At 43.6% G+C, this 25088-nt stretch overlaps 1 protein-coding gene across 4 annotated transcripts in view; it reads right to left on the bottom strand.

Annotated features, from left to right (window-relative positions):
• The window catches only part of WLS (Wnt ligand secretion mediator), a 108939-nt gene that overhangs the window by 24756 nt on the left and 59095 nt on the right, over positions 1-25088 (bottom strand). For 3 of the 4 annotated variants that reach the window (XM_024565369.4, XM_053920026.1, XM_053920027.1), the window contains exons 3-8: positions 12581-12705; positions 7088-7249; positions 5822-5958; positions 2797-2965; positions 1450-1547; positions 1026-1089 (exon numbers count right to left, since the gene is read on the bottom strand). In XM_024565369.4, coding sequence (XP_024421137.2) covers positions 1026-1089; positions 1450-1547; positions 2797-2965; positions 5822-5958; positions 7088-7249; positions 12581-12705 — 755 coding nt within the window. The remainder of the gene's footprint in view (positions 1-1025; positions 1090-1449; positions 1548-2796; positions 2966-5821; positions 5959-7087; positions 7250-12580; positions 12706-25088) is intronic. The other variant, XM_045199428.2, reaches the window with a different exon arrangement.

The following is a 25088-nucleotide window of genomic DNA, read 5'->3' on the forward strand; positions in this document are numbered from 1 at the left end:
AACAGACACTTAATGAAGTTTTTCCTTCTTTCCTAAAATAATAGTACCCTGAAATGAAGGGAACATAGTTATTTGCTGCAGAACTTGAAATTTTGTTTGCCTCCCTGAACCTCCATCGTATCGGTAGAACAAAAGAGCTGGAGTGGACTTAACGTTATGTATAGTCCCCATTCGGTTCTTCGTGGGGGATGGAGTGACAGACGGACGGGTTGGGAGAGCTCAACTCTCTCATCTTCAAGATAACGATACTACTGACTTAGTTTACTCACAAACTTCTTCTTTTAATCAGAAGCCAATATAATCATCACGGCCGGACACAGCATATTTACCAGCGCATGACAAGGTACTATCCATTAGGAAAGAATACAACTGAAGCCTTTCTCCCCTCTCCAGAAGTGTCTTTTTCTTCCAAAGGTTTTAGCATATATTATTCAGGAAGATAATATATTTAAATCCAGCAGCCTAAAAGGGATAAGCTAAGACTGTCGCTTCTGCTTCATGAAGATGACTCAGACAGTTTATGCCAACCAACCAGAAGCCTCAACGCCTCTGGAACTAATGGCAGCCTTATCTCCACTTGGTCTCGGAGATGACTAGCAGCAGCATAGTATACCAGCACGCCAAGGTCACTGTAAGAAGTCTCACACACACAGGCGACTTCAGAAATAGGCTCTCCCACAAGGAGCCCAGAGATGAGCCTCCATGGCTCCAGGGAAAAGCTAGTCATGCTTCGGTCTGCAGTAAACTGGTGTAGAGCAGATAATTTAGACAGGGTGCAATAAGACCAGCAACTCTGATTCCCCTGCTGTGGGGACGTGCTGCAATCTCCTTAGTCTGCCTGCTCTCACCCGGGCTTAAAAGCCAGCATTAATTCCTCTCATTATTTGCCTTAATTATGCTGTTATCATTGGTCTAAGGATCAAAGCTCTGGCTGAGCTCATATGGAGAACATCATTAGAAAATGATCTTGGGGATTGGAAGGCTATAAGAAGAAATGAAACCCTGAGCCCATGCAGGAAGGATACAGCCAGCTCCGTTCCAACATCTGTAGTCCAGATACTGTAGAAGGGATTTGTGAGTTGTACCCCTCTACAAAGAGAAACAAGATGGAAAGGCAAGACACAATTAATACAGAGGCAAAGGGGAACTTTCCTTTTTATATGTTCTTAGCTTTTCAATTGAGGGGTGGGGGCTGTATTTAGACTAAGAAAAGTCACAGGGCTTAAATAGAAAGGGGGTTTGAAGGATAATCAGCCCGAATACTTTGCATCTATAAAGAGCTTTGTCTTTAATTTAATCCCAGTCCTTATCTGAGGATGTGACCCTGTCCAACCCTTTAGTCCATAGCCTCCCAACCACCCTTCTCCCTTCTGCATCCTCCTCCTAAGGAGCTGGAAGTGGGCACGGTGATGCACATTTCAGCCTGGAGTCCCGTTGGCATCCGCTCACCTCTCACACATGTCAAATATGAAGAGGCAGAAAGAGCCAACAGCGATTGGTCCGACTTGCTTCCAGTACCCTGCTATGTGATTCCGCTCATGCTGATCCTGATGAAAGCCAAGTTGAGAAATGAGATAGACACAAGGAGAGCAAAGCAATTGCCGACAACCTGCTGTGTACCGAGCATCGCGCTAGAATCTAGGCATGAGAATGGGAAAGACCAAAATTTGTTCTCATAGTAATAACAACAGGATGCTACAGGAACATAAAGAAAAGCCTAGTAGTTTAAGTCATTCAGAATTAAATTCCTATGGGACTTATCCCTTGTGTTTGTTAAGGAGGGGTGGTCCCCAGAGGACAAAGTAAAGAGTCTAAAAGGCATTAAAATATGTCAGGTATAAGAGGTCTCATGGTTAGGAAAACAAATACACGTGCTCCTTATCTTTACTAAAAACAAGAATGGTTCCTCTTGATGCATATACAAAGACAGTAACAGAGAATATAAAGGAATGCAAAGTGAGAAAATGGATAAAGGCAAAAGACATTATCTTAGAATCCAGGCTGCGACCCAGGTGGAGCCGTCCACACCAATTCACTCTGTGCAATCCACCTGGTGGCCTGTTCTGCTGCTGTACCCGAGTCCCCTCCACTCCCTGTCCCTGCTGTTGAGGGCCCATTCACAGTGTGTCCCTGCTGGCAGACCCTCATGCTTACCCCAGAAGTAGGCAAAAGCCTTTCCCTTCTCTCACTGTTCTCCTGGAGGGGCTGCAAAGCTTCAGAAGCAGTGATCAAGCCATGACGAAATTTAAAAAGAGCCCACTTAACAATGAAGCCCACACGCCTGCCATGGGGCCCCAGCTCCAGCTGGCACACGATTTTAGCCACAGCGTGATGATGGCTCCATTCTTACTTTTATCCATGGTACCTTCAAGCCCTCTTGAAATATGATTCAGTGTCTGTGCAAACAGACCAGGGAGGCCAGTATTTTAGGGTAACAGGGGTTACTAGGCTACCTGGATAGATTGCTAGCTGGAAAGAACTGGGCCCACATTCTCCAGTGGTTACTTTGGTCCGGGGACAAGCACAGCAGAAGTCAGAGGACAAGAACTAATAATAGTCATTAATATGCATGCTTACTTTCTGCTAAGTATGTTACATTTAAATCTCACAAAACTCTTTATTTTATAGATGAGGAAACTGAGATTCAGAGTGACTAAGTCACTTATTTAAGGCCTCTCAGCTAACAAGCGGTGAAGCAGAAATTTGAACCGAGTGCCTGACTCTGGAGCTTACTCCTGTACCGATAATTTATTCTGCCTCACCCACTGTCCCTTCCCCAGGGGCTCTTGCTCTTACCATCATGTGCTCGCCACAGAAGATGATCCAGAAGGAGAGAAGCATTGCATAGAAGATGCCCTGTCGAATATCACCAAACAGCAGCATCCAGGTCCAGTCAAACCCAATGGAAAACCATTCCACTGGGATATTGATAAAAGTCATGGAAATCCCAAGGGCAAAGATGACTCTGATGGCGAGAAAATATCAGGAAAATGACTTTATTCATTTGGGAAGGAGATCTTCAAAAAGCAGAAGCCAGTTTTGGGAAATGAGATGTTGCTTATTGGGACTGATACGGTATGATCAGCTTCTTAGCTCTCATAATGAGTTTCTACAGAGATGCAAAGCATCCTATTTGGTTGCCACCACTGCAGAATGAAGGAGTGCTTATCTTGACCTTTCTAGATAATTGAACCTAACTTCCTTAATCCCTGGAACTTTATTCTGGTATTAGCTCAGGTTAAACACTTCCTACATTGTTTTTTACCTGCTCTTGCTTTCTTAAACAGACCTCATTGAATATAATTATCTTATTACCTATTGAGGTTATCATTAACTTGATCATTAAGAACATCCATTACTATTATGCTATCCTCAGCAACTATGAATTATATAAGCATATGCACTTCAATAATTAATGACTTCAAACAATATGAAATACAAATTCTTTTAGTGGCTTGTTTAGTTTTTATTTTGTTCTTCCCCGTCACACTATTAATTGCCACCTCTCTATCACAATGTCACTCATGTTGTCACTGATATATATTCCTACTTTCATTCATACCACTGAAATACATATGTTTACTAAACACAAATTATGTGCCAGGAATATTATTAGGGCTATAGACACCTAAATAAATAGGACCAGTTCTTCTACTCATGGAGATGTATTTAGTGCCTAGCCACACGGAGAGACAAAGTGTGATGAGTGATACAACAGAAGCATGCACAGGCTGGCTGCTACAGGGACGTCTAACTTTGACGGAAACAGAAGTTGAGCTGAGCTGTGAGTCAAGGTGAGGGAGGTGGGAGGGTATTCCAGAGGGAAGTGTCTGGATGGAGCCACAGAAGCCCAGAGCAGCCTTTGGGGGTCTTCGTGTAGCACATGATACCAGAGAAGTGAAAAGAGGTTTGCTCTACTCATGAGCAAACCTGAATACATAGTTAGAGAATTTACTTTGAAAGAAAAAAATCCAATAGAAACGTTTCAACAATGGAGTGACATGATTCCCTCATTAATTTGTTGAACAGTTCATGTTCATTGCGTTCCTGCTATGTGCTGGTCACTATTCTAGACACTAGGGATATAGTAGCAAACAAAACAGACAAAAATCCCACTCTAGTGATATCTGCTTTCAGATGGGGTGAGAGGAAGGATAAGGGAGGAAAGATAATAAATAAATAGAGAATGAGGATTATAAAGAAAAATAAAGCAAGGTAGGAGAATGGAGAGTGGTGCTATTTTATATATGATAGACAGGGAACAGCCTCTAAGATAAGAGATATGAGCACAGGGCCTGAAGGAAATTAGGAATTGAGCCACAGATATATCTGGGTAAGAGCATTTTAGATAAAGAGTTCAGGATGTGCAAAGGCCCTGAGGTGAGAGCATGTTTGAGCACCAAGAGAATGGTGGGTGGTGAACAGGGCAGGAGGTGAAAATCAGAGGGAGTCCAGAGCTTCTAGGGCTTCATAGCTAGGACAAAGGAGATGCAAAGTCAACAGAGAGCTTTGAGCAGAAGAGTGACATGATTTGATTTCACTTAAAAGGAAACAATCTGGCTGCAATGTAAATACATTATAAGGAGGAAAATGGTAGAAGCAAGGAGAGGAATTGAGAGGCTATTTCCAATAAACAGTTAAGAAATGATGGTAGTAGCAATGGTTAGATTAGGGTGGCAATGATAGTGGTCAGATTTCCCGGTGGGTTGGATGAGGGGTGTGAAGAAACAGAAGGAAAGGGTGACTCCTACATGTCTAGCCTAAGCAAGGGGACAGGATGGAGCTGCCACTTCCTAAGATGGGGCCGCCTCTTGGAGAAGCAAGTTTGAAGTGGGAGGATATGAAGTGTTCTTTACATGTGTTACATTTTTGTGCAAGTGAAGATGTTGAACAAACAGCTGGTCTAGAGTTGGGAAAGGCTGAGGTTGATGATTGTAAATTAAGAGTTATCATTTAGGGGATTTTTAAAACCATGAGATTAGATGAGCTCACCCAAGGAATAAGCATAGCTAATAAAAAGTTCCAAAGACTGAGCCCTGGCTCCAAAGTTTAAGAGGTTGGAGCGTTGGCTGGAAAGAGCAGTGGAGACGGACTGATGGTCGGCAAGAGACGAATAAGCACAAGAAGGGCTGAGGAGGCTCTCATAAAAAGGCGAGTGATCAATCATGTCAAATGCTGATGATGAGTCCAGAAAAGTGAGGGCAGAAAAATGACCATTGGATTTGGAATGTGAAGGTCACTGGTGACCCTGTCAAGAGCAGCTTCCTGGGTTGGGTGGGGGTTGAAATGGGCTTGAGAAAAAAATAGGAGGAGAAGATAGGCACAGAAAGTTTTCTGAGGAGTTCTGTCAGAAAAAAACAGAGTAGAAAAATGGTGTGATGGCTTCAGGGGGAAAAGGATAAAAAAGTTTTTTTTAAGAATGGGAGATGGTAGAGAGCATTTGTAAATAATGGGAATAATGCAGGAAAAAGAGACAAGTCAATAATATGGGAGAGAAAGAGGATAAATATATCCAGGAGCATCATCCTTCTGGTTGGGTTATTAGGAGAGAGGCAGTTAACCCACAGTAACAGAGAGAAGTATCTGATTCAGCCCATGGGAATAAGGAGCAAGGACAGAACAAAGAGCCAAAAGAGATAGAACTTGTAGAATTTAATAATAATTTGCATGTGAAAGCTGGAGGAGGAAAAAATGTCCAAAGTAACTCCTGGTCAGATCACTAGCCCAAGTAGCACACCGACCACTTGCACGAGACCCCGCAGAACCAGGAGCATGTCAGGCAGATCATGCGATGCTGTAATGCTCCAAAATCAGCTCTTACTTCTCTAGAAGCACTGGGGGTCGGGCCATCATGGTGATCCTCCTCCAATACCACACCATAATGATGAAGATGCTGGGCGTGAGGAAGGTCTTCATGGCAAACCACACCTTGGTGAAGCCTCCATTTTGGTGGATTCCCTAGAGAGAAGCCGACATAATTTTGAAGGTGACGATATCTTGATGTTATTTTCCACCAGCAAGTGCATTTTGGAGGGAGGTAAGGGGAGACCTTGTCTGCTGAACCGTCAAGATCAAGAGCTTTCACATTTATAGTGGGTACTGTCCTCAGACTCCCCCTGGCCCCTTCTCAGGAATCATAGGAATAGAAATCCAAAGGCATAAAAATGGACCCACTGTATAATAAGAGAATGATTAAGAATATGACCAAAGACTTTTCTGTAAGGCCTTCATTGAAAAATTGGAGATATCTGCGATGCCCCAAGTTGAGATTGGTAAAATGGGTTAAGGCAAATCTATGCAGTACAATGAATGCTAAACAGTAGCACAAAGTGTGTGTGTGTGATATTCATTCACTATATATGTGAAATATTCATAATATACCATTAAAATATTCATGAATACCATTAAACTTAAAAACAAGGAACAAAAGTATCAATTGAGTACGATCCCAGTTTTTTTACATGAAGAATTGTATATGTACATATGTATATAGAAAAAATCTGGAATCAAAAACTCAAAGTGGTTATTTCTAGATGGTAGGATATTACAGGATAATAATACAAGATATTAATAATTATTATAGGATATTAATAAAAATTAATTACAATCAATTTTTGTTTTATATGTTTAATTGTGCTTTTCTAGTTTTCTACAATAAATACGTATTTCTTGTGTGATTTTTTTAATTAAAAAAATGGTCTCCTAACTCCATGTTCTAATTTTTCCCATTAAACAAAATAAATAGAAGTAACCTAAAATACCACTGCTCCCTTTAATATTGGTGCTTGCAAGTTGAAATGTAAGAAAATTGCTTTTATCTTGGTGTAATTCATTACACAATCACCATCATTACAACACCTTACATGGGCACTATATTGCATTATTTTCCAAGTAATCTCTTGCACAAATTTATGATCTCGGCTCCACGGGTATCTGATATTATTCTTATTTGTCAGATGAGACAACCGAGGCATGGAGATGTGAAGAGCGAGATGCCATTTCCCTTCCGATACACGCACTCAATACCCAGTGCTCTTAGCCAGCGTTCTAGTGCCACGGGCTGCGTGGATCAGTCAGATTCACTCACCACCAACCGAATGTCTTTTATCTCCCCAATCCCAACGTTGATTTTCTTCTTCTCATTCACAGGCAGCCGGATGTTTAGAAGGTAGTACTTATGAGCCACAGACCCAATTTCCATGAAAGGAAGGACATCACATTCATAGTAACGGCCCTCATGCTCTGGGGTCTGGAAGAAGAGAGGTTTTGAGGCAGGCTTATTATTTCCAATAGACTGTCTGAACTGTTGGTCTTACCTTTGCTCCCTATCACCAATTCTAGAAAGCTAATGCTTAAAGGTGTACCTTGGAGGTACAGAGGGAGGCATGACATCCACTAGTTGCTCTTTCCACCTTCAAAACAAGCAAACAAACAAACAAACTCAAAACCACTAGCCATATTTAAGCCAGAACCTAAGATGTTAGGTAAAAAGTCTTTTCTAATTCTGCACTATTTTCTCAACATTTTCACCCTCGTTTGACTCTAACATCAGAATAACCTGGCCTACTCGGAAAGACTGCAGGCTTTTTAGCTGCAGCCTCTCGTTGGAGACCTGCAGGGCTCCGTGGAACAGTCAACTTCAGTGTTCAGAAGGAAGCCCTTGCTGACCTTCATCACAGTCTTAGATAATGGCTAATTACTTACATGGTTTGGGCCAGCAGGAGAAGCTGCAAGAAGCTGAAAATATCTACTTTTTATTGATTTGATAGAAAAAAGAAGCAACTCCAGGAGCCCTTGGGATTTGAGGAAGACAAAAAGGGATAAAAGGTAATAATGGGATTAGTTTGTTAGAGACGCTCACTTGGAATTTTCTATCTCCAAAGCTTAACTGCCCCAGAGGCAAGATAGCAGAAGGAGCAGAAATTTTAATTAAACAAAAATTAATTCCAGTTTCTAATAAAAGCCTCTTGGACTTCCTGCCAAACAACTAAAGAGGTGCTGCCCGGAGCAGGAGAGGAGGGGCACAGGCTGCATGAGAGCTACACCCTGCTCTCCCTCACAGGGACTTCAGGCTGTGTCTCTGCCAAGGGCCAGGGGTGGCAGGGCAAATCAGGCATGGAGAGGCATGAGCTTTAGAGCCAGGGACTTTTTCCTGGTAAATGAGATGAGTGTCTGCCATCAGTGTTGGGTTTATATACCATTTTCAATGTTTGCTGATCAAACAAGTGGTAGGAAAGACCTAATTTGTTGTTCCCAAGCTTATATTCTCAGGACCTCCATAATTTTTTGTTTATCTTCAGAGTAAAAAGTGTAGTGGAGAAATCAGAGGAAGATAGTAAGGAATCTGTAATCTAACTAGTGTATGAAGAGCCTCTGCCCCTTCTGTGACCTTGGGGAGTTCTTTATCAGAGGGTCAGAGGTTAGGGCGCCATAAGCAGACCTTTTTTTTCTTAAAGATTTTATTTATTTATTTTTAGAGAGGGGAAGGGAGGAGGGAGAAAGAGAGGAAGAGAAACATTAATATGTGGTTGCCTCTCATGCACCCCCTAGTGGGGACCTGGCCCGCAACCCAGGCATGTGCCCTGACTGAGGAATCGAACCAGTGACCCTTTGGTTCACAGGCCAGCGCTCAATCCACTGAGCCATACCAGCCAGGACCAGACCTTTGTATAGAGACAAAAGACACACATGACAAAGGAGAGGTAAAACAGGCAAATATCTGGCTTATACTTGTGTGCTTCTACTCTTCTATTCCCTACTCAAGGCAGACATCACTAATCAATCCTGACAGTTCTTCATCCTCTAAGCAGGGGTGTCCAGCCTGCGGCCCAGAGGCCGCATGCAGCCCAGGATGGCTATGAATGAGGCCCAACAGGGAATCATAAATTTACTTAAAACATTATGAGATTTTGTGTGATTACGTGTTGTAATGTATTTAGTGTGTTGCCCAAGACAACTCTTCTTCTTCCAATGTGGCCCAGAGATGCCAAAAGGTTGGACACCCCTGAAAGTTTTGAGGACTTTTATTGGAACTACCAGTTGATTAGGCTTGGCTTGTGGAATTTAAAAAATTCTGTAGAAAGAATACTGCTTTCCCCCCTAACTTCAGCTGCAGGCTCTATAGGTTGTTTTTCTTTTCCTTCTGCTCCTTTCTCTGTCTTATGCTTACAAATCAGGGCTAGTGTTAGGCCTCTGCAGGAACAACAAAAATACACCATCGGCTCCAATTCTGCCTCAGATTAAGCTGCATGGAGGAGGCTGAGTACCGTCTGTGCTAACAGCAAGAGGAGGGTCTTATGATATGTTTTCCTGTCAGGGACTTATTTTATTCCTAGAAATTGAGAGTTTGAGGGGGAAGGAAACAAAAGCTTATTTGGTCTAATGCCACTGACTTCATTGTGCCATGTGCCCCTGGGCCCAAAAGTAATAGTATGGAGTTGAGGGCACAGGTCTTCCCAGCCCAGCCTCCAGCTCCCATGGGGAAGAGGTGAGTGAGTGGGGCACAGAAAGGAATGACACTGCCCCAGGCATGCCTGAAGCAGGCGTTGTGCTGTGATAAGGAGGGCAAAGAACTCTAAGCCGGGAGACTTAGATTCTAGCCGTGACCTTGCTGAGTACCTTGTGAAGGTCACCCACCTCATTTGGCCTTACTTTCCTCATAAGTAAAACAAGAAGATAAAATAAGATAATCTCCAGGGTTACTTCTAGTTCCCCATTATGGGTCTCTGGGTGTCCTCCACTTCCCCGTCCCTACAGAAAGAGTAATGCTACCAACCCATGAGACAAATTTATCGAAGTTTAAGAAATTAGACACGCTGGCTCCTGGGATCCTGGCCTGGCCCATCTGTCTCAAAGACAAATTCACTGTATCCTGTTGGGTGTTGGGGACTCTTCCTTATGCACTGATGTTCTGCCTCTGCCAGTATTTAGGGCATTTAGAAAGGAAGACACCGCTCCCTGCTCTCTTTGCTTTCTCCCATCCCCCTCAGCCCTCCCCCACCTCCAGCGTGAGACTGACTAATTAGGGCAAATTACAGCAGGTGGCAACTTGACTTTTTTTTTTTAAACTTCGCAATCCACCAGGGACTAAAAAGCTTTAAAGCAATTTCTCATTTAATCTTCAGGCTCAAGACTAAATTTCACTGCAATCAAAAGACACAGATTTGATGATTCATTTCCTTCACACTTTTCAAGGTTTAATACCTTCTTGAAAGGGATCAACACATCCTAAAGATAATTAAGCATCCAACATTAAGGAGCAGTTACAGGCTTCTTAATGACTTCCCCTCACTCCGCTTCTCAGTGCCCTCCAAGTGTGTGAGTAAGGTGAGAAATGACTTTTCCCTTTTCTGAGGATGAAATTCCATATCCCAAAGCTTTATATCCTTTAGCTTAGATAGCCAACCAATCTCACTGCTGAAAGATGCAATCAACTTGCAGCAACCGCTAGAAAGGTTTTAATTAATTTTCTCCGTTGCACACAAAGATCTGAAAATGTCAGATATTCCTCTCTCCTGCTACCTCCAGTTTCTCTCTACCATTCATTTTTACCCACCGATTGCCCCCAAGGGTCTACCCAAACAATTCCGGATAGCTTTTTTTGTCGGGGAGGGGGGGTGCTATCATTGGCACTCAGCGAAGGGTCTAGGGCAGTGGCTCTCAAACTTTATCAAGCTTAAGAAAAGGAATTGATCCACTCATTTACTGATGGGCACTTAGGCTGCTTCCAGCACTTGGCTATTGTAAATTGTGCTGCAATGGTGGGATGGGTGGGGGGCGGGGGGAGGGACAAAGTGGTGGCAAGAAAATGGAGACAACTGTAATTTTACAATAAAAGTTATTAAAATTGTAAATAATAAAAAAATAGGAAAGAAAAGGAATTGAAATCCTGTTAAAAGAGAGTCCTTGCTCCTACACCCTGAAATTTTGATCTAGTAGGTTTTGGGTATAACCTGGGAATCTGCATTTCCTATGAGCTCTCAGGTGATGCTGAAGCCATTGGTTCTCAAAACATACTCTTTGTGGCTCTGATCTAGGGAACCTGGGAAGAGAGACTTAATAAATGCCAGGTGCCCCACTAGGTGCTTAATGCCCATGAGAGTCCTGGTCGCCCGTGTGATGAACACCTCCTTTCACTCTCAAGCATGCCCCAGACTGCGTGTTAAATGATAAGGTCATCTCGCTTATGGTCACTATCTCATTCTGTCCTTACAAAGTCTCCACAGAAGTTTTCATTATCCCATTTCGCAGAAGAGAAACTGGACCTCAGACAGTTTGCCTGATGTCATGCAGACAGGAAGTTATACAACCTGGACCTGAAGACAGGTATATTTTGCTCCAAATCTACACTTTTAACTAATGTAAATACCTTGAACCTGCCCCATATTACTCCTCTTTAGGGTAGGTTGGACAGGGCAGGGGCATTGCTTTCAGAGGCTTCAACCTGCTGCTCTTACCAATCATTCCACCGTGAACCCCAACATTGGTTATAGGCAAAAGCAGTTAGGAAAAGCCACGCTAAGAGAGGAGAGGAACTAAACCAGACAATGGCGTGGGAACTACAAAACTGTCCAAATCCTTTAGGTGTAATTGATCTGGAGATGTCATGTGACAAAACGACATACTCAAGAATGTGCTCCTGTAGAGCCTGGTCTCTCCCACACTTCACACAAAGAAAATGAGGCCTTTTCTGTACCTGAAGGGCCATCAGAGATCCATTGATGGTGTGCCATGTTAGCACCCTTGAGGAACGTGAGTAACCATGAGTAACAGTAACTCTGGCTCCGTTTCACCTTTACAGAGACTTTCAAAAGATTTCCAAGAGCAGCCTGGGGTCAGAATGTCAGGGAGGCATGCGTGAGGGCAGCACTTTCCTTTGTAAAGGGCCTCCAGCTAATTCTGATTTGGTCCTTAACCATCAGAGCCCACTATCCTCAAAAGTCAGAGTCAACCCCTGAATTTTTATTTATGAGGAATCTAAGGCCTTTGCCCGCACCTCCCCAAAATATCTCCCTATTTTGACGCAGGACACTAATTTCCCTTCCGGGGACAGTTGAATGAGTCCTCCTGGAAGGACTGGAGAAGGGAGAGTCTGAAAGATGGGTTAGAAGACCGAGGCCTCAATAAGACAGGATTTCCTCCTTCGCGTATTCTTTTGCCTGCGGTTATTGGGATTTTTAGTTTTCACACTTGCACACTAACTTTGGCAGCAAAGAGACGCCTAAGAAACAGAGAAGGAGACACAGCATTAATCCACTATCAACAGATTTTTACACCTCAAAATAATTTAGCAACAGTCTTCAGACATGGTTAGCTATTAACCAAAGAATGGAGACTTTATTTTTATGTAAGTATTTCAGAGAAACAACTAAATCGCTTCAGTCAGACACTCCTTGTAGTCTTCTCTCATTTGCAGGGATGTGAAATATCTACTGGCTCTTTCCTAAGACAACGGACAGTGTGGCTCATGCATGCTAAGAAATAAGGAACGTGACTGTTAGCTGTAAAGAAAATCTTCCCACATACCTGAAAAAAAAACCCAAAAAACAACTCCATCAGCTTAGACACCAAGGAATACTACCTTGGGGGATGCGAAGGTACATTTGAGTTTCCGGGGCACTCTCTCATGGGCCATTTCAGTCCATTCGGCAGACATGTCATCACGGTAAGCCAGGGAAACATCCATGGAAACTTCCGCGTTTTCTCCTGCACAAGAAGTACTCACAATTCAGAAATGGCTTTGGAAATAGTTCAAAAACTCTTATAGGCTCTGACACAAGAACCAACAAGACAAAGGAAATATATTAGTGCCTAACAAGCTCCAAATCTGAAACTCCAAATCTGAAGACTTAAAAGTCGTGGGATGAATGGTTGGGTGCTGGGTCCCCTTTTACAACCGCTGTGCAGAGACGGGGTCCTCACTCCCTCTGAGGCAGCTCGGACAGTCATATTCCGACTTACTCAGCACTTATCCTCCTATAACTTGCACTACTAGTCCTAGGTCTGCCCATAGGAGTCACACGGAAGGCAAGGTCCTTGTTCCACAAAAGTGCCTTAGGGCCCTGGCTGGTTAGCTCAGTTGGTTAGAGTGATGTTCTGATATGCCAAGCTTGTGGGTTCGATCCCTGGTCAGGGAATATACAAGAATCAACCAATAAATGCATAAATAAGTGGAAAAACAAACTGATGTTTCTGTCTCTCCATTCCTCTTTCTCTCTAAAATCAGTAAATAATTTTTTTTAAAGCGCCTTAGATACTAAAAGCCATACCTCATCCGCCTGTGTTTACTCTCCTCTCTGAGAAACCTGACCAGACTTTCAACCCCCTCAGAGACATGATTCAAGTACCTATGGTGCTTTCTTCTGGACATACCCGAGTCTGAGAGGACCTTCCCTAAAGTTACCCCCAATAAGCTCTCAAATATAAGATCTGCTACTTCTCTAAAAAGTAAAACCCCTTCTTCACATTGTGGAAAACGTTAATCTAAAAGATGAAGGTTTCCCCCCCAAATTAATGACTTATTATTAATGAGCACATGATTGTACAAATAAACGTTCACATACTCTTCCACATCAGTAAGGACTGTGAACAGGTTTAACTCACCACAGAACTCATTAAGCAGTTTAGATTAATAAGAATTGCATCTATACATTTGTCTGTTTTATACTCTGTTGATCAAGCTCAAGAACAGTGGGGTTCTAATGGAGAATAAAAAGGCACAGACTACATTTCCAAAATGATAGGGCAGCCAGCTCCCACTTGGGGTTATGAGGCTGCACTCAGTTCTAGGCTCTGGAACCTGAACACACACAGGTCGCAGGGGAACAGATAAGAATAACTGCTATTTGGAAAATTAGGGCTTTTCTACCACTGGCCCAGTGTGGCTTGAGGTCTGTGTGACAGTGTCATAAACCCCCGATTCCCTGAGGAAGTCCGGGAAGAGAAAGAAATGATGCACACCGGAGGAGGGATCTGAGGCCGTTCTGATGTGGGGGAAATCCTCTGTGAACTCTGCAGTCTGCTACTTCATTAATTTTTAAACCGCAGTGAATCATGGTGACTTGGCTACTTGTGTTTTCCCCCCCTTTCTCCTGAAATTAAAAAAAAAAAAAAAAGACAAAAAGGGAAACCAAAGGCTATTAAATCATAAGGGAAAAAACTGTAGATAAATGAGCGGGCCAGAGATTTCAACAAATTTCTTACAGATGAAAAATAAAGTAGGGTTTCCTGATAGCTACAGGGATAGGCACAGCATAAACTCCCAAAGAAGGGAGATTGTGGGAGAGTGAACCAACATGTCCAACAGGCCACCCAAGCGACTCTGAACTTGAAAGCACTAGATGTTGCAGAAGGCAGAAGTGAGGCCTGGCACCGACATCGGGGTGACGGGGTTGAAGTCTGTACACAGAATCGTTGGACCTCCAGTTCTCTCCTACATCACCACACAGTCTGAGGGGATACTCTGGATTGAGGACACCAAGCAATGCAGAGACCCAGGGCTGAAAATGGGCAGAGTCTGTATAAGAAACTGGGATGCCCCGCTGGGCAGAAGCAACGCTTGAAGTTCGTTCATCCTCTAGGTTAGGGGCCTGAATGGCTACAACTTCTCCTCACTGGGCATCCTTATGGTCAGTAAAAAGAACTGGCCAGACTAGGCACTGATAAATGATATCTATACATCTGTTCTATTATTTGTAACACTGGGATTAGGAATTGGGGCCTTCACTTCCAGAACCATACAGCTCAAGAATACCAGTCAGAAAAGGTGTGAAAGAAGTTATCAATTCGCACACTGGGCTCATGGGAACACTAGGGTTCAGAGCAGTTCTGCCTGCTCCACAGGTAGGAAGGGCTGTTATTGTGAGAACCATACTTTTATTCTTTAAAAAAAATTTTAATATATATTATTGATTATGCTATTATAGTTGTCTCAATTTTTCCCCCTTTGCCCATCTCCATCCGGCAACCCCCATTCCCTTTGGCAATCCCCCAACAGTTCATGTCCATGACTCATGCATGTAAGTTCTTTGGCTTCTCCATTTTCTATACTGTACTTCATTCGTCCCCCTGTCTATTCCGGATAAGTACAAACTTGTACTTCTTAATCCCTGCACCTTTTCCCACATTCTTCCCCTCCCCCTCCCTGCTGATAACTGTCTAAGTGATCTCCATATCTAGGATTCTGTTCCTGATTCTTGTTTGTTTAGTTTTTTTTTAGATTAAATTGTAGATAGTTAGGAATGTATTGCCATTTTAACGTTCATAGTTTTGATCTTCTTTTTCTTAAATAAGTCGCTTTAACATTTCATATAATACAGGCTTGGTGATGATGAACTCCTTTAGTTCTACCTTGTCTGGGAAGCACTTCCTCTGCCCTTTGATTCTAAATGATATCTTTTCTTGATGAGTAGTCTAGGTGGTAGGCCCTTGATTTTCATCACTTTGAATACTTCTTGCCAGTCCCTTCTAGCCTGCAAAGTTTCTTTTGAGTAATCAGCTGATAGTCTTATACGAACTCCTTTGTAGGTCACTCTCTTCTTTTCTCTTGCTGCTTTTAACATTCTCTCTTTATCTCTAACCTTTGGTATTTTAATTATGATGTGTCTTGGAGTGGTCCTCTTTGTGTCCATTTTGTTTGGGACTCTGTGCTTCCTGGACTTGCATTTCTATTTCCTTCACCAAATTAGGGAAGTTTTCTTTCATTTTTGTCACATAAGTGTTCAGTTTCTTGCTTTTTCTTTTCTCCTTCTGGCATCCCTATGATCTGAATGTTGGTACATTTGAAGTTGTCCCTGAGGCTCCTTAACCTAGCCTTGTTTTTTTTTTATTCATTTTTCTCCTTGCTGTTCTGATTGAATGTTTTTTTCTTCCTTATGCTCCAAATCTTGACTTGATTCTCAGCTTCATCCACTCCACTGTTGGATCCTTGTAAATTTTTCTTTATTTCACTGAGTGTAACCTTCATTTTTGCCTAGGTCTTTTTCATGCTGTTGAAGTTCCCAATGAGATCCTTGAGCATTTTAATAACCAGTGTCTTGAACTCTGAATCTGTTAGTTTGCTTATCTCCATTTTGTTTAGTTCTTTTCTTGCAGTTTTGTTCTTTTCTTTCATTTGGGCCATGTTTCTTTGTCTTCTCATTTTGGCAGGCTTCCTGTGTTTGTCTCTATGTATTAAGCAGAGCTGTTTGACTCCCTGTCTTAGTAGTGTGGCCATTTGTACAAAAGTGCACCAGTGAGTTGGATGGGATGGAGTCTTAGGTAATTGCCTGGGTGGGGCAACCTGTGAACAAGGTTGATGGAGTCTCAGATAAGGTGTCCAGGCTCTGTGGCTCTGTGTGGGGGAGGGCTCAGAAAGGGGACAATACCTCTGCCTGGCCTCTGGAGTTTTGTCCAGGAGGAAGCTGTCCCCCAGCACATGCCCTGAGGCAGACACTTCAGCTTCTCTCTGTGTGCCGCTGGTGCCCTTCCAACTGCTGCCCTGGTGCTGGAGCCCAGAGGGAGAGAGTCTCTGTAAGTTGTAAGTCTGTTGCAGGACGTTTGAGAGGAGACTCCTGATAATCTTTCAGTTTCTTCCACCACCCAAACCTCCACTGGTTTTTCACCAGAAGTTATGGGGATTTATCTTCCTGGCACTGAAACCCTGGGCTGAGTGGTCTGGTGTGGGGCTGGGATCCCTCGCTCCCGAGGTATCCCTCCCAATTTTTATCCACCACACGTGGGTGTGGGACCTCTGTTCTTTGTCTCCCCAACTCCTCTCCTTTCTGCATCTCTGTGTCTCCTACCCGTCTGGAGGTGACTTTTTTAATTCCTTGGTTGTCGGACTTCCATCAGCTTGTATTCTGATAAATTTAAGTGATAGCTGTTTTGTAGTTTAGATGTAATTTTTGCTGTGGTTGTGTGAGGATTCGAGCCATGTTTTCCCATGCCTCCATCTTGCCTGGAATTCTGGAATGAGCCCCACACTTTTAAAAGGTACAGCTCTGCCTGGCCCTTTTCCAGCTGTTCTCTTCCTAACAGGGTGAGATAACCTTAGTAAAGGAGATATGCCCACCGAGAGCTAAATCCTCCCCCAAGTTCTAGACCATGCTCTCGGAACTTGGGAACCCAGAATATCCTACCCAGACAGCTCTGAGCTGACTTCCATGGCCTGGCAGGGGGGCCTCTTCCCCAATCTGGCCTCCCAAGGGGAACTACACAAGTATATGTGCACCTTAGGGTGTACGAGTGGCCAGAGGCTGCTGTTTATAAAATGCTATGAGTAGAGATTGGGCTTGGAGGTTAGGGTGTCCACACACGAGCACACAGCACCCCCCCCATCTAGGATGAATCCTGGGGTGGGAACAGAAGGCCTCTAGGGGCCTACACTCTCTAGTCAGTCACATTGTGGCACGTAATTCCAAGGAGTCCAAGACTCCTAAATTCAAACCTGGCCTTCCATTTCATTATGAAGGCAGATTTGTTACAATTAGATGGTAGAACTTATTTGTCTTAACAATTTGTTATCACTTTAAAGTATTTAGACATATAGCAATACCATCACAGTTGCTCTTGGCCTGGGCCCCCACAAATGTTAGGGGTGGGCCTGCTTTAGAGAAGGGGCCGCAGAAAGAGAGAAGCCATACAGGTTGGCCCCCTGGCCTGCTCCCAGCTTTGAGTTATTCCCATCTGTTTGGAATCCCCAAAGTATTTTAATACATGCTGTTAAAAACAAACATTTAAAACACTGTTTTCATGTACAACTTCTCTGTATGAATCCCCTATGTCTTCCCTGCTTTCATTTAACGACTCTATTAAATGGGCATGGTTCTTTCCTGTTGATAACTAAAGTCCTCAGACATTAAGTCACTTAAAGTCATATTGTAATTGGTAACATGGGAAAGACAACCATTTGAAAATTGTCTTAAAAGACAATCATCTTTTTTGTATTGCTTAAAGAAAACTGGCTAACATACTGAAACGAGCCCCTCAAACTAGTCACAAAATATGAATATGTAAGTCTTTAATAAAAACTTATAGTACTTACACCCATTCTATGAAGAAGAGGCTATATAAGTTGCCAGAGAATACCAAGAATACATAGTAATGCATTGTAATAATAGCAATACAATGGCAGAGGTAGGACTTAAACCTTGGTCTGGATCACCCCAGAGCCCCACTTCCCTCTACTACCTTTGTTGGTAGAAACCAACAGAATTAGAAAGAAACTTAACAGTTGAGTCAATCACACTGTGTGCAAAGGGCCACTCAACTCTGACCAAACATCCTTTGCAGACTTCTATAGGAGAGAACTGTGCAATATTCTTGGGCGGTTGCAAGCAGGGCTGGCAATATATCTGGAATTCCCTAATCTGAGCTTTGACAGGAGGAACTGCCAAAACCCACACAGCACCCTTTCAGGAAACCGACTGCTGTGGCATGATGTGATCCACACAACACGGAGACGGAAGCCTCGTCGTGGTCCTGCCCCTAACTACACGTGTGATCAGGGACAGGCTGAGTTTGGATAGGGGAATAAGTCCCATCTGCTGGTGGCAGTTGCTTTTGGCTCCGGTCTGTAGACGCCATGAGGCATGCCGTATAGGTTGTTCTTACCAGACCTGCAGTTTTCAAGACAAGCCAGAGATCCAAATTGTTATGAGACATCTAATTGAGAGAGGTTTCCTAACATCTTTGGTTCACTAAAAACAAATACTAAACTAAAACAAAATGAAACACAAACTCTGCAGGCCAGCTAATAAAACATGAGGTCACCTGAGTCACTCTTCAGAGGGGAAATTCTCACAGTGCCCCCACACTACCATTCCTTTCTCTTCATTCAAGGGAAATTCTTTTTAAAGCTTTCTGTTATTGTTTGTGAACTTTATCACGTGTTCTGCCTAATCTGCCTATTTACTTCCTATGTAGTTCGAGGCAGGCGGCATCATTCCTATGTGTGACATAGGGAAGACAAGACCTGAAAGTCATACCCCCAGAAACACTGGACTCAGAGCTTCTAGAGCTTCCTAGCCTACAGTTGTAATCTTTCATTGTCTTTCATGGTGTACTTGTAATAGAAACCACAGGGAGAATAGCCAGTTCAAGCGATCCTCCCACCCTCCTTCACTGGAATTTGAGATATCGCTCCGAGACAAACACTCAGGTTCCTTATCTATTGGAATAAGACTTGCCTCCTAGGATTTTGTCATCACTAAATTAGTTACTGCATCAACAATGCTTAGAGCAGTGCAGAAATGCATAAAGGATTAGCTATTATTATCATCAGTTTCTTAGGGAACTGAAACTCTTATACCTACCTTTAACCCAAAATAATAACCAAATTTCAGAAACATGGAAATTTCCACTCTGAAACCCCTATCCCAACCTGGAACATAAAACTCAGAAAGAGGGAAGCACTGGGCTAAGGAACCCAGCAAAGCTGTGAAGTCAGCCACCTGAATCATTTTCTCTTCAGCCTCCAATGGACTCGGAAATAAAGTTCAGCTTTAATGACTATGTTGCATGTAATAAAAGACCAGTTTCATGACTCCTGGGATACTCCTCCTCCTCACCATCACCACCCCCGGAGATAATGAAAGTGAAGGATCCAATTTGAACTCCCTGGGAGAATGGCAGGAAGGCCAAGGTAGGCTACCTCTGGCACCTGGAGAACCTTTCCTATAAAATGAGGACACTGGTTATACCAGTTCCCTGGTGGAAAGTTGTAAGGTGTCAGCATAGGGCATTTATAGATTTGAAATGCGTGGTTTTCCACACTATATCCGACCAGCAGCTTTGCTATACCGTGGGCTGTCCAAGCTTCACTTTTCTCAAATGCCTTTGAAGACACATTTTGGTTGGGTGGAAAATTCATTCAGAATGCTGAGAAGGGAGGTGTGGAAAGGCACTGTGGTTCTCGACAAGACACTTACTATTTCCATCCTGTTATGGGGGCGGTGCTCCAACACGAGGAAACCTGCGCTCCGGGGTTCTGCAGAAACAGACCCAGATGGCAGACCCGGGTGGAAGGACCTGTGCCTTTCCATATTAGGGAGCATTGATCAATCATATCCTTAGGAAGCATTTATCTCTGCACCAGTTAATTAAAGTGTCCTGCTCTGCATCAAAAAAGCATGTGCCCATCAGTTTTTTTGAAGACAAGTGGAAAGTCAGAAAGAAGAGCAAGTCCTCTGAGTAAGCCAAAAATGATGGGGAGACAACTAGCTAGAAAAGAATCTGAGCACCTCCAAGAAGTTGGGGCAGCTGCTTAAAGGAAAGAATGGCGCCTGGGGGCTGGAAGGGGGCGAATGAAGTGATGAAAGGCCAGGCTTCATTGAGGAAGTCATCAAATGATTTTCACATACACTTTTTCTAAATTTTATTTTTCAATTACAGCTTATGTTCGGTATTATTTTGTATTAGTTTCAGGTGTTAGCCATAAAATTAAATCTTAGCATTTGCGACAGCATGGATAAACCTTGAGGGTGTCATGCTAAGTGAATAAGTCAGCCTCACAGATTCTGAAGTGGGCATTTGCCAGGTAGGATAGTACAAAGTGTTTGGGGCCAAAGAGATCTGCTTTCGAATCCTGTCTTTGTGTCTTTCTAGCTAAGTGACCTTGAATAAGTCTCAGTTGCCATCTCTGCAAGACAGAAATAGTGGGGCCTACTTCCCAAGGTTGTTGACAGGGCCACTTGTCACACTGACACTTAAAAATACTAGTTCCCTGCCCCAGCTGGTGTGGCTCCATTGGAGCACTGTCCCGCACACTGAAAGGTCGCACATTCAATTCCCAGTCCGGGCACGTGCCTGGGTTTGGCCCCTGGTTGGGAGTACGTACAGGAGGCAACTGATCGATGTTCCTCTCACATCAAATGTTTCTCTCCCTCCCTCTCTATCTCTCTCTTCCTTCCCTTCTCTCTGAAATCAATAAGCATGTCCTCAGGTAAAGATAAAAAAGAATACTAGTTCCCTTTCCCTCCAGTCTCAGGGTGGTTACGTTATATTGTTGACCAATTAACTAGAAATAAAGGGGAAAGGGGGCAGGAGAAGTCACATTGAGAGGAAATAAAGAATTATGTTATGCTTGTCAAAGTTCTCCTGAGAAACCTTGATTTCCCTGGGCCCTTGCCCTGGGAAAAAAATTAAAGAGGTTTCAAAATGCTCATATGCATTCCTACATTCCATAGGGGAGCCTGTCAGTCACCAGGGTTTGTTTGGGTAACCTCTGAAGGAGGACGCCCAGCCCAGCCTCCAGCAGACATATAATCTGGGGTTATTTATGCCAGCATTCCTTCCCCAATCAAAAACTCTCTGACCTGGCTTGTATTTTCTTGACGCTTTCAATTAAGGAAATAACAAAACAAACTCTGTCCTATATCCATGGCTAGGTCTGGTAAAAATGGACTCAGCTAATTATAAATTTGGCCCTGGGTGTTTTCTTAAGATGGCCTACAGGCCTGGGTGTGAGCAGTTATAAAAATGAATGAGACAATTATTTCGCAAACCAGCCTAACAGTTTAGTTCGCATTACCTCTCTCGTTTGTCCAGTGTTTGCATTGTGGAGAAGTTATTTTCCACTTGTAAGAGGCCATTTTTCTGAGCATCATATCAAAATGGTCCTTTGCTATGTTCTGAAGCAATACCTCCTAGGCAAAGTCAGCTGAATGTAATAAAACACCAATCTATGAAACATGATGGGGATGGGGGAAACATTCCTCCCAACAGGCCCTTTGCAAAGTGGCATCTCTGTTAGAAAACATTCACTTATCCTTCCTGTACCCTATGGTACTGCTAAAGGCTATGCATTTGGACAAGTAGCTGGGACATCAATTGTTTTGTGAACAAATGAATCTGAAGTACCACAGAATATAGAGAAACTACATTCGTTCACCAGGTTGTAGGGTAGCTCTCTCCCCTTCTAATTCAGCACACTTGCTTCGAGGGTATTTCATCTGCTCCTGGAGTGCCAGTCACCTTCTCAAGCTCAAATTTCCCTCCTGAATTTCAAATTCACATGCTCACTTCCTATTGGATGTCTCTATTGTGCTTTTGTGGTTCTGAAAGCCAACTGCATCCCGTTTGGTCAATTCTCTTCGCTCGTCACGTCTGGCAGACCACAACAGCTAGTGCTGCCTCCAAGATGGAATCAGCATACCTCTGAAACCCCAACACTAGATGGACCATCCAATCCAGTTCAATTTTTTCTCCAAATATTTTTAAGCACCTACTAGTTTCCATGCACAATAGTGGGGATAAAAATACATACAAGGCAAAGTCATTGCCCTCAATTGTTCACAGTAAAGTGGGGAAGGCAGGCCTATGTTTAAATAAGTATAATTCCACGTGGGTAGTACCACTTTAGAAGTACATATGAAGTACATAGTCAACATAAAGATGCCCAGAGTGCTGGGTGGGGGGACAAGGAATGCAGCATGGACTACATGATCTTCTAGATCACTTCATGCAGATGAGATGATGGTCCACTGTGAATCACTGGATGAGTAAGAGTTCACTGGGTAACAAGTAGGAGAAAGAATTACAGGCCGAGGAAGACACATGCATAAAAAGTCATGGAAGCACAAAACAGCATGGTGTCTTCAGGGAGGAGTGGAGAGAACGGCCAAGGCTGGAGAGCAGGAAATCTCTGATGACGATGGGAAAAAGCTTGCTCTGCATGTTGCAGCACTTTATTTGGAAGGGTGTTTAAGCAAGGAGATCTGGAAGCTGTGTGAAAGGCAGACTAGGAATCTAGAGGAAACTGAGCCCATTGCACTTACGCAGTTCTCAGCGTGTTTAAGATTATCTAATCTCATAGAAAATATCACCTTGTCTGTTTTTCAAGGAATATGAACTCAACATTAACCAATCTTTTCCTAGCAAAGCTAAAGAAATTAGAACCACCCAAACCGGTGAGTGTTAAAACACTGGGAAACAAATGTGGCAACAGCTCTCTCCTATTTGACCATAATCAACATAACTACGGAGAGAAAACCGTGACAGCCAAGGGAGAAAACACAGAGTGGTGTCTTTGCTTTCTCCCCAGGACACTGTCAGTGCTCAGAGCATTGAGGACAGCTGATCTGATGGTTATGAAAATCTACCTGCCTCTCTCTTTCTCCCCTTCCTTCCCTCCCTCCCTCTCCTCTTCTCTCCCTCTCCCTCTGAAGGCAATTAGAGAAGAGAGCTTCATTCACACTGAATCTAAAAATAGATGATGGCAGAGTTCATAGACTGACAGCTGCATTCTCATACAGTAACCAGGAAAGGAAAGGAATGGCTAATTTAACTTAACAACTTCCAAAACAAACAGTGCAAAAGTCTAGGATAAAGAGAAAACACCAAGGTCACTTCTCCAAAGAGCCGGAAGAGGAATGGGGTCACTCTATGGCAGTTTACTAGTCCTCCCCAAATCCTGATGAAACTAAGTATTTTGTCAGATCTGCTGAGAGCCTTTGACAAGAGTTTTGGCAGATGAAGCTGCTAAAGGGATCCAAGCAAGGTCAGGTAGAAGGGCCTGGGCTTGCCCTTGTAATTTCTTCATAGATGACCTGGATATCAGAAGCTAAGATTTATAGATAAAATACATGAGCACTTTTTTCCCCCTTCGCCATATCAAAAATTACACTCTGCCTGGCCTGGGGCAGAAAAAGAAAAGTTATTCAGGAAATAAACATGGATCATTAAGGGGGAGAGACCAGGTGTCTAAAAGGAGCGAACCATTTCTTCCTCTCCTCAGTCTGTCCTGCCCAGGATTATGGTGGGGCTTCAAAAGAAACAAGGGAACACTTGTGGACAGGCGGCAGATCCTCTCTGCAGCTCCCCCACAGATCTGTGTAGGCTCTCAGGGCTGCTGCCAGCCAGCTAAATGTCAGATCGCTGCACCCCAGCATTCCCGCGCCACACTACCTCCATCGCCCCGGTGACTAAGCTGTTTCAACAGCTGTGTTATTGCTGGAGTCAGGCCAGTGTTACTCACACAGAGAATTTGTTTCATATGGCTTATGGGGGGGATTACTGCACTTGGCTCTTGGGGTTCTATTTGCAGATAAGGTCCTCCCCTTGACCCATCAGCTAGGGCATTCCCTGGACCTGAGCTCTGGGTAGCAATGCAACAACACTGGGCTCCCTCCCAGGCTTCCAAAATTTGGAGAGATTCACACCACAAAGAGAGTGCAGAAGCGTGTGTGTGTGTGAGCGTGAGAAGGAAGCATAATAATAAACCACAACCCTCAGCTGAGCCCCCAAACACCTCCACTGCCCCTCCCTCAATAAAAGCCACCAGCCTAACAGGAGTGTTAAGCTCTCTCTCTTCTCTCTCTCTTCTCTCTCTCCTCTCTCTCTTCCTCTCTCTCTCTCTCTCTCTCTCTCTCTCTCTCTCTCTCTCTCTCTCTCTCTCTCCAGCCATCTCCAGCCATCTCCTTCAGTCTTTCCCTTGAAACAACTTCTTTCCTTTTGGGTAATATTGGCAACCTCTCTGCCTCTGTCAGCCTCTCCATGCACGTCTCTCCACAAACTTGCCTCTGAATACTAAGTCTGGGTGGCGTCCTCCCTTAGCCAATGGCCTCCCCTTCTGTCATCACATCGATTGTGATCATTTAGGCTCCTACCACTTCTGAAGCAAGATGGGCCCGTTGGCTTGTTCACCGCCCCCACCACCCCATCTCCCCACTTCGCTAGCCTCTTTCTCAGCATGGCAGGCACTCCATTACAAAGCGCTGAAGAAACCAACTCAACTCCCTTACTTTGAGGGGCGACAGGAGAAGGGAAAAGGCATTGTGCCAGTGACCCTTTTTTTCTGTTGACAGGACCAGTTGCTATTTCTAGTGCATTATTAGCTGCATCCTCCTAAGGGCCCCATTAGCCTGCTCTCCCTCCTAAGTTCTCACCAAAATCAATAGAGCTACGTTTTCTAACATTGAAAAGACCGTAGAAATATGAGTCTCTTATAAAGAGGATCTTGTATTTTAAAAATAAAACAATGATCCTTAAACCTCCCATTTTGAGTGCCTAGGATATGCAGACATTTTCAGCCACACATAGATGCCGGCCAGATATAAATGAGCATGCTACAAGCTCAGAATGGGGAAACTGAGGCCCACAGTCACACTGCT

The sequence above is a fragment of the Desmodus rotundus genome, chromosome 3 (assembly GCF_022682495.2).
Source record: "Desmodus rotundus isolate HL8 chromosome 3, HLdesRot8A.1, whole genome shotgun sequence".
In the NCBI taxonomy this organism is placed as follows: domain Eukaryota; kingdom Metazoa; phylum Chordata; class Mammalia; order Chiroptera; family Phyllostomidae; genus Desmodus; species Desmodus rotundus.